Below are 10,376 nucleotides of genomic sequence, written 5' to 3' on the forward strand. Positions count from 1 at the left end.
TTTTGCCGGTCATGGGGCCTGAACTCTGGGCCTGGGCGCTGTCCCTCAGCTCTTCAGCTCAAGGCTAGTGCTCTACCACTGGAGCCACAGCGCCACTTCCGGCTTTTTCTGTTTATGTGGTGCTGAGGAATCGAACCCAGGGCCTCATGCTTGCAAGACATACACTCTACCGCTGAGCTACCTTCCCAGCCCCAGGGTCTCTGAGTTCTATCCCTGAGTCTTTCTGTGCTCAAGGCCAGCACTCTACCACTTGAGCCACAGTGCTACTCTGGCTTTTTTCCACCTTTTTCTATATACTTTATTGGAGTCTCACAGACTTTCCTGCCTGGGCTGGCTTTGAACTGTCGTCCTCAGATCTCAGCCTCCTGTGTAGTTAGTGTTACAGACATGAGCTACTGGTGCCTGGCTTGAAATTCCTGATTTTTTTTTGATGGTAGTGGGGATTAAGCTTAAGGTCTCTTACCTAGTTATAAGGCAGGCACTGTACCAGTTGTGCTTTACCTCCAGACCCCACCCCTGCTTTTTTTTTTTTGGTCCCATCATGGGGCCTGAACTCTGGACCTGGGCGCTGTCCCTCAGCTCTTCAGCTCAAGGCTAGCGTTCTACCACTTCCAGCTTTTTTCTTTTTGCTTATGTGGTGCTGGGGAATTGAACTCAGGGCCTCAGGCATGCAAGGCAAGCGCTCTACCACTGAGCCACCTTCCCAGCCCCCCCTTTTTTTGTGGTGATACTGGGGTTTAAACTCAGGATCTAAGTGCTCTCCTTTAGTTTTTTGCTCAAGGCTAGTGCTCTACCACTTGAGCCACAGCTCCAATTCCAGCTTTTTGTTGATTATTTGGAGATAAAAGTCTCACAAACTTTCCTGGCTTTGAGCCAGGATCCTCACAACTCAGTCTTCTAAGTAGTTAGGATTACAGGCAGGAGCCACCAGTGCCTGGCTCTGTGTCTTAAAAAGTTTTATAGCTTTGGTTCTTTTGTGACCACTGAGTTCCTGCACTGCCTGAGGCTCAGAGGCTCCAGAGATCGGTAAGCAATCTCCTGAGGTTGGAAAGTGTGGTGGAGCCTTGTTCTGAGACTCGTCTGTCTCCTTCCCATCCTGCTGGTCAGTCATAGACCCTGACTTTGGGAAGCACTCATCCTTCTTGTAGGTGTTTCTGGTTTTTTAGTTTGCAGGTTTCATTGCCTTTTCTGTTTTGTTTTTGTTTTTTGAAGGTAACAAACGAAGAGGACTTTATTAGGAAATTGGACTGTAAACCTGATCAGCATCTGAAGGTGGTTTCCATTTTTGGAAATACTGGTGATGGAAAGTCTCATACCCTCAACCACACTTTCTTCTATGGCCGTGAAGTCTTCAAAACTTCTCCTGCCCAGGAGTCCTGCACGGTGGGAGTGTGGGCTGCCTATGACCCAGTGCACAAAGTAGCAGTGATAGACACAGAAGGGCTGTTGGGGGCCACGGTGAATCTCAGCCAGCGAACACGGCTGCTGCTCAAGGTTCTGGCCATCTCAGACCTGGTCATCTATCGAACTCATGCAGACCGGCTACATAATGACCTCTTCAAATTCCTTGGGGATGCCTCAGAAGCTTATCTAAAACACTTCACCAAGGAGCTTAAAGCTACCACTGCCCGCTGTGGCCTAGATGTCCCCTTATCCACCCTGGGCCCTGCAGTTATTATTTTCCATGAGACTGTACACACTCAACTACTGGGCTCTGGTGAGTAAACAGGGCACAGGGTCCCAGAGTGCCCCTTCTGGGTACAAGGAGATGGCTATGAGAGGCAGTGACAACCTGGCTGAGGCCAGGTGCTTGTGGCTCATGCCTATAACCCTGGCTACTCAGGAGACTGAGATTTGAGGATCACGGTTTGAAGCCAGCCCGGGTAGGAGAGTTTTTGAGACTTATCTCCAATTAACCATCAGAAAACCAGAAGGGAGCCGGGTGCCGGTGGCTCACGCCTGTAATCCTAGCTACTCAGAGGGCTGAGATCTGAGGATCGCGGTTCAAAGCCAGCCTGGGCAGGAAAGTTCGTGAGACTCTTATCTCCAATAAACCACTAGAAAACCAGAAGTGGTGCTGTGGCTCAAGCGGTAGAGCGCTCGCCTTGAGCTGAAGAGCACAAGGACAGAGCCCAAGCCCAGAGTTCAAGCTCCATGACAAAAAAGAAAAAAAGAAAACCAGAAGGGGAGCTATTGAGTCAATGTGGTGGAGCATTATCCTTGCGCACAAAAGCTCAAGGACAGTGCCCAGGATCTGAGTTCAAGCCCATGACCAACCAAAAAACAAAGCAAAAAAAAAACTGGCCACCAAGTGGCTCCCACCTGTAATCCCAGCTACTCAGGAGGCTGAGATCTGAGGATCATGGATCAAGGCTAGCTCCAACCAAAAAACAAAACAAAGCAAAAAAAAACTGGCCACCAGTGGCTCCCACCTGTAATCCCAGCTACTCAGGAGGCTGAGATCTGAGGATCATGGATCAAGGCTAGCTGGGGCAGGAAAAGTCTGTGAGACTCTTATCTCCAATTAATGACAGAAAGTGGCACTGTGGCTCAAGTGGTAGAGCACTAGCCTTGAGCTGAAGAGCTGAGGGACAGCCCCCAGGCCCAGAGTTCAAGCCCCAAGATCAAAAAAACAAAACAGAAGTACCTCTCACTCAAACTGGTTCTGGCAACACAGAATTAGGGTTGAAAGCTTGACTAGAATGAGATGAAGAAAGAATAGGTGAACTGGACATATGACTCACACCTATAGTCTAGTTTGGGATACTGAGACTGGAGAATTATGATCTTGAGGCTAGGCTGTACCTCATAGAGCCAGCTACCTCCTTCCCTTCCTTGTCCCTCCTTTTCTTCCCTTCATTTATTTTGGTACTGGGCTTTGAACTCAGGGCCAGGGTTACTATACCTTAGCTGTTTTGCTCATGCTAACGTTCTACCACTTGAGCCATAGCTGCTGGTTCATTGGAGGTAAGCGTCTTGTGGACTTTGGACTTTTCTACCTGGATTGGCTTCAAACGAAAATCCTCAGATCTCTGCCTTCTGAGTATCTAGGATTATAAGTATGAGGCACTGGTGCCTGGCTATTATTTAAGGTTTTTTTGTTTTTGTTTTTGTCAGTCATGGGGCTTGAACTCTGGGCCTGGGTGCTCCCTCAGCTCTTCATCTCAAGGAGAGCGCTCTACCACTTGAGCTACAGCACCACTTCTGGTTTTCTAGTGGTTTATTGGAGATAGGAGTCTCATGGTCTTTCCTGCCTGGGCTGGCTATGAACCGGGATCCTCAGATCTCAGCCTCCTGAGTAGTTAGGATTACAGGCGTGAGCCACTGGTGCCAGGCTTATTTAAATTTTTAAGAAATATTAAAAAAATATTTAATTGTACAAAGCAGTTTCAGTTGAGACCTTGTCTTTTTGTGTCTGCATTTTTTAGTGTTATTAAATAGTTTTGCAAAAGGCTTACAATTCTATAAGTCAGGTAATGTGTACCCTGTTTCTTGGTCAATGTCACCACTTCCTTTCTTTTCCCCTAATTTTTTCTTTTACAGAAGAATTAAGGATGTGAGTATACTGAACTCTTTATTTTTTTTTTGGGGTCCAGTCGTGGGGCCTGAACTCGGCCTGGGCGCTGTCCCTCAGCTCTTCAGCTCAAGGCTAGCACTCTACCACCAGCCACCTTCCCAGCCCTGTTTATTTTTTTATTTAGTGGGTGGTGGGGCTTGAACTCTGTGCCTGGTGCTATCCCTGAGCTCTTCAGCTCAAGGCAAGTGCTTTAGCACTTGAGCCACAGTGCCACTTCCAGTTTTCTGGTGGTTTATTGGAGATAAGAGTCTCACAGACTTTCCTGCCCCGGCTGGCTTTGAACCACGACCCTCAGATCTCAGCCTCCTGAGAAGCTGTGATTGCAGGCATGAGCCACCAGCGCCTGGCCCTCACTGTATTTTTAAAACTAACTTGATTGAGGTGTGATTTTTGTGTGCTTTAGGAAGGTTGTTTGAGTTTGATGTGTGTATACCAAACTACTACAGATATGACATAGGACATTTCCACCACCTAAATAGTGCCCCTGTACTTCTGGGAAGATAGTCCTACAGTCAACTGCTTTGCTCCCTGGGACAGTGGATTAGAATTTTGACTCTTCGCATGTGTGTGCCTCTGTGTGTGTGTGTGTGTGTGCGTGCGTGTGTGTGTGCGCGTGTGCACGGGTGCGTGCATGTGTGTGTGTCTGTGTCTGTGTGTGTTCCCTTTCAGTATTGAGGTTTGAACCCAGGGTCTTGTGCTTGCTAGGCAGGTGTCTCTCCCACTGGAGCTATACCTCCAGCCTCCTTGTTCTTTGGTTGTCCAAAGACTGACTTGAGCTCCCTGTGTCATTGGGGATGACAGGTGAGCCCAGAACCATTGTACCTACCCCTGTAGCTGGGAAAGCAGATGTGTGCCACTGTGCCTAGCCATTGAATGAGATGGACTTTCATGATGCTGTAAGTCTTGAGAATGATTTGATTTTTCCAGTCTTCAGAATCAGAAGGTTTTTTTCCTTCCAGTGAGTTGGGTGTGGTCAAGGAAACTGATCAAGGAGCTGAAAGGGAATTTATGAAGAATGGTGTGTGGATCATCTTTACAAAGACATTCTTTGCTGCTAGGACAGGAGAAGGATCTATGGCTGATGTTTATGAGCCCAGGGAGGGGAATTCCTGACCTTTCAAGTCACAGAACACTTTGGTGACACTGGAGTAAGAGAAAGTGATCTTTGCCCTTACTAAATGTGCTTCATGTGTTTGTAAGGCCAGGCTTGTGACTTCAGTCATCTTAAGAAAACATTTGATTGAGAAATGGTTGTGTTTGTATGTGAACTCTACCATCACATCCATGGATAAACACAAAGTTTAGGATAGATAAGAAGAAATATTCTAAATGTACTGTGTTAAAAAAATAAATGTACTGTGTTGGGGAAACAGGTTTTAGAAAACTTTCTGCTAATAGGGATTTGATATTGGAATGGAATCTCTTCATTTGGGCCTTAAAAATAGGTTTCTACTGATTTTTTGGAGGGGAAGGGAGGGTCGGTTGTGGGGCCTGATCTTGGCCTGAGTGCTGTCCCTCAGCCCTTTAGCTCAAGGCTCTACCACTTGAGCCATAGCGCCACTCCTGGCTTTTTCTGCTTATGTGGTGCTGAGGAACTGAACCCAGGGCCTCATGCATGTAAAACAAGCATTCTACCACTGAGCCACCTTCCCAGCCTCTACTCATTTCTTTGATAGAGTTTGAAGAAAATCCTTTAGAAAATTAAGCCATGAACATAAATCTTGTTTTGTTTTGTTTTATGCCAGTCCTGGGGCTTGAACCTAGGCCTTGGGTCCTGTCCTGAGCTTTTTTCCTCAAGGTGAATGCTCAGCCATTTGAGCCACAGCTCAACTTCCGGTTTTTGGTAGTTATTTGCAGATAATTATCTCTGGGGATTTCCTTCCCCTGACAGACTTTAAACTGTGATCCTCAAATCTTAGCCTCTTGAGTAGCTAGGATTACAGGTGCCAGGCTCCTGTTGTTAGTGGCTTTGGATGTCTCAAAAATGAGTTTCCTCCCCTTCTACTTCTTTCCTGCCTAGAAGAAAGCAAGAGTTCCCCAGGTTGTGTTGGTCTAGCAGGTCAGTGCTGGACACGGGATGTGCTGTAATATGTTGATTAAATGAAAGACTCCAATTTGCTTGTATTTGAGGGTCTGGTCCCAGTTCTGATAAAAGCAAGTTTGGGCTTTCTCTTTTCCTGTGAACTCAGCAAAATAGGGAAAGAAAGCAAATTAAAGCTGGAACCAACAAATAAGTTGTAATTTCCTTTTGAGAATAACTGTCTACTTGTTAGTTTTGGAGTTGATGGAAAGGTACAATACTCATTTGTTGGCCCAGCATGACATTTATTTATTTATTAGTTTTGTATGTATATGTGCATGTGCTTTTATGGAGGATCCTGAGGTGTAAACTCAGGTGTAAACTCAGGCCTTGGGTACTGTCTCTTAGCTTTTTTGTTCAAGGTTGGTACTTCATGACTTGATCCACTTTTTTTTTAATTTTTAATTTTTTTGGTGGTTAATTGGAGATAGGAGTCTTTATGGACTTTTCTGCCTAGGATCTTCAAATTGTTATTCTTAGATCTCAGCCTCCTGAGTAACTAGAATTACAGCTGAGAGCCATCAGCACCAGGCTCAGCATGGAATTTATTACCATCATTTTGTTTAGCTAAGCTTCCTGTGTTTTCTTGCATTATTACATGAGGAAGGAGCTGATTTTGGGCTCTGTTATAGGGAACACTTTTATAAAACTTGAGAGGAATACCTAGATCATGGTTGTACTGATTAGATTCTTTTCTTCCAGAGAGCCATAAGGGTAGAGGACCTTAATGCTGAGCTATTTGGGATTTTGTCTAGCTGTGCTGTTTGTAGAACTTGCCTCCTTCTCCAGGGTTTTTGCTTTTCCTTTCCCAGGGTTACTGGGGACAAAGTCTGCTTGGTGTTCTTCCTGGAATGACCCTGAGGGCTGAGCCGGGATCTTTTGAGAGAGACAGACTGTCTTCATTTTTTCCTCTTGCTTGCTTGGTCAAAGGCTGCCTTCTGGACACTTCACTTCCATCAATCACTCGAGTTCTAAATCAGAATAATGGGGACCACTGAGCACTGGTATTTATTCTACAAACTCTGCTGGAAGCTTATACAACCAAAAAACCTGGATCAGAATGAGGGGGAGGGAAAAAGGAGTGTTGTTGAGTTTCTTAGAGGTTAATATGCTGTTAGGTGGCCACTACTAGGAGCCAGCTGAGAAAGTAACACTAGAATTATTAATAATCAGGATTTTGATTAGAGGAAGGGGAAAGGAGTTCTGTGAGGCGAGCAGTGAGATCTTCCCCTTGTCAGTAGCATGGGTTTAGATCTCGCCACATTGTTGAATTAGTTTTTGAACAAGTAACTTGTGAGCAACAAGCAGGTGCAAGCCTGGCTGTCGTTGCCACTGCCTGCACACTCCGCAACTGGGTGTTTTCCCAGGGGGTTGTCCTTTCAGATAATGGCTCCTGTTTGCACTTACTGTCCACCATGCCTTGTGCTCAGCTTTTTATACTCTTGGTCTCATTTAGTCCTCAGAATCCCTAAGGCTTGTACATTTGGTTATTACCTTACCTCCCCAAGGCTTCAGTAGTGAAAATAACTTTTCCAAGGCCAGGGTTTCTGATTTATTCCAGGTCTTAAGAATCTAGCAAGTTCTGGGAGGAGGGAAGGCAGAAATTGGGGAGGAGTGGCTTTGGTGTTTGCTGTTGTGTCAGGCCAAGGACTATTTCAGACCTGTTGTAGAATTGGGTGGGGTGGCTGCTGGCAAGCCTCAGTCAGGAGCTTAGTCTTTTCCTGGAATGAAGCATGGGGATGAGGCTGGGGGGTAGTTGATTGCAAACAGGAAGAACAAGTAGAGTTGGAGCTTTGACCCTGCTGTGGCCCCTTCCTTCTTCAAAAAGAATCTTCTTATCTTTTCTTTATCTTTACCTCTCCAGACTAAAAGCCAATCATTCTGTTCTTTCTTCCTTTTTTTTTTTTCCTTTCAGTTTTGCTATACTGTAAAGGTCATGGGAATTTTGTGCTCAGGGACATGAAGCCTAGAAAGGACACGGGTGGGGTTGAGGGAGGAGGGGTATGGATTGGGGAGGTGAGAGAGGCTTGGCCACAGAGCCGCCTCAGCTTCTGACTGGCAGCACTCTGGTGGGCATCCTTCTCTGTATCCTTGCTTCTCAGAGCCTATGGGTAACTGGCCTGTTTTCTGCCCTGTAGCAAAAGCCTTTCTGTGCCAGTCCTCAGAGACCGAGGTGCACCAAAACCCTGTGTCCTCATTGTGTTCTTCCAATTAAGCAAAGAAGCCATCACATTCTCCTTGAGCCAAACTAATTACATTCTAGCAGGTTTTGTGCCTTTGAAACCAGTCTTTCTACCAGCTCTGTGAAGGCAGTTCACTGCTTTCTAGCTCAGGGGAAAATGCCCACAGGTTAGGGGTGTGTTTAGTACTATTATAGGGAATAAAGCTAAGGTGAAAGGCAGTAGGAAGAAAAACAAGGCCTGGTTTCAGTTTGCCTGGCACTTTTTCTTTATCTGATGGTTTAATGAATGTCCAGCCTGGGGAGGGAACGATATCTTCAGTTCATGCTATTAGTACGTATAAAATGATGACCCTTGACTCATCAGAAGAAAGACCTGCCTAGGACTCCTCATGAGCTCTTTCTCTCAGTGTTCTTTCAGTGGGCTCAGATACATATGCCCCACACAGGCACAGGTATACTTAACACATCCCAAGTAAAATCCTAGATGCTAACAGATGAGGTAACTTATCTATGTCATGTGTGGTGAGTACGTATTGTGAATCCAGAGACACTGAGTTCTGTCCGTAGGCTCCCACATGTCCCTTTTCAGGTGCCCATTTAGAGGTATTCTGGCTAGCAGTTGCTGTTGGGTGGTGAAAGGATTGTTGACAGAGTAGATTTTCCTGGAGACAATCCCCAGGCCTTGTCTTCCCTGCCCCTGACTGTTGGAGGTAGAAGGCTTTCCAGCTGGCCACCTTGACCTTAGCTGACTCTGTTGGGAGAAGTTTGGGGAGTCTTTGTATGTCTCTTGCTTGATACTTAGCAACTTGTAACATGCCTGGCTGAGTGACACAGGTACAAAATGGCCTATTCTGTGTCAACTTCTCAAGAGTTATCTGCTGGGTTATCAAATGCTGCTGTGTTCAGTCCTGTAGAAAAAAACATATGGGGGGAAAGTGATTAAAGGTGATAGTAAAGTGTTGGTCATTCATTCATTCCTTCACTAGATACTAAACTGTGTACCAGGTGTCTTCTAAGTGCTGTGCATGTAAAGATAAGATAGACAAGTCCTGGGCTCCTAGATTTAGTGAAGGACCTGGTATTGTGGTGGCATTTAGTATTCTCATTGACATCAAAATTCCTAGAATTATAGTAGATTAGAAATAAAGTATAGGGGCTGGGAAGGTGGCTCAGTGGTAGAGCGCTTGCCTTACATGCCTGAGACCCTGGGTTCGATTCCTCAGCACCACATAAGCAAAAAGAAAAAAGCCGGAAGTGGCGCTGTGGCTCAAGGGGTAGAGCACTAGCCTTGAGCTGAAGAGCTGAAGGACAGTGCCAAGGACCAGAGTTCAGGCCCCACAACCGGACCCCCCAAAAAAAAATAAAAATAAAGTACACATTTAGACATTTTTGGTATAAAGTTAAGCAATCTATACCATTATGTAATTCACAACATTTTCCATCACCCCAAATAGAGACCATGTACTCAATTAGCAGCTCCTTTGTATTTTTTTCTGCCCCCTGCCTCGGGCAACCACTAATCTACTTTCTGCTTTATAAATTGGCTGGTTCTAAACATTATGCCAATTGAAGTATCTACTATGTGGTCATTTGTTTCTGGCTTTTTTCACATATTTATATTTTCGCAGTCTGTCTATATTGCAGCATGTATCAGTACTTAATTCCTGCTTCCACCTCACAGTGTTAAAGCAAATAGTATTTCGTAGTATTTTTCTTTTCTCTCTCTCTTTTTTTGGTGCCAGTACTGGGGCTTGAATCTGGGCCTGGGCACTGTCCCTTAGCTCAAGGCTAGTGCTCTACCACTTGAGCCACAGTGTTACTTCCGGTTTTCTGGTGGTTTATTGGAGATAAGACTTTCCTGCCCGGGGCTGGCTTTGAACTGCGATCCTCAGATCATTGAGCCATCAGGGCCTGGCTCAGTTTTTTTTTTGTTTTTGGTCTGTCTTGGGGCCTGAACTCTGGGTCTGGGCACTGTCCCTCATCTCTTCAGCTGAAAGCTAGCACTTTACCACTTGAGTGTCAGCCCCACTTCTGGCTTTTTCTGCTTATGGGGTGCTGAGGAATCTAACCCAGCACCTCATGCATGCAAGGCAAGCACTCTACCACTGAGCCACCTTCCCAGCCCCTCAATTAATTTTATTTATTTATTATGTGACACCAAGGAATCGAGCCCAGGGCCTCATACATGCTAGGCAAGCACTCTACCACTAAGCCATACTCTCAGCCTTCTATCTTTTTTTTTTTTTTGGTGCTGGTTCCAGGGCTTGAACTCTGGGCGTGGGCAAGGTCCTTTTGTTCAAGGCTAGCACTCTACTACTTAAGCCACAGCTCCACTTCTAGATTTTCTTGGTAGTTTAGTGGAGATAACATTTCACAGTGGCTGAGTGCTGGTGGCTCACGCCTGTAATCCTAGCTACTCAGAAGACTCTGGTCTGTGGATCACAGTTCAAAGCCAGCCTGGGCAGGAAAGTCCATAAGTCTCTTTTTAAAAAAAAAAATTGTGAAAATACTGTACAGAGGGGTTACAATTACATGGG

General features: G+C 45.6%; 1 protein-coding gene across 1 annotated transcript in view; it reads left to right on the forward strand.

Annotated features, from left to right (window-relative positions):
- Zfyve1 (zinc finger, FYVE domain containing 1) overlaps positions 1-10,376 on the forward strand; it is a 76,377-nt gene that overhangs the window by 30,893 nt on the left and 35,108 nt on the right. The window contains 1 exon segment of the mRNA XM_013017222.1: positions 1,213-1,717. Within this exon segment, the coding sequence (XP_012872676.1) occupies positions 1,213-1,717 (505 nt within the window).

This window comes from Dipodomys ordii, unplaced genomic scaffold (genome assembly GCF_000151885.1).
Source record: "Dipodomys ordii isolate 6190 unplaced genomic scaffold, Dord_2.0 Scaffold2, whole genome shotgun sequence".
Taxonomy (NCBI): domain Eukaryota; kingdom Metazoa; phylum Chordata; class Mammalia; order Rodentia; family Heteromyidae; genus Dipodomys; species Dipodomys ordii.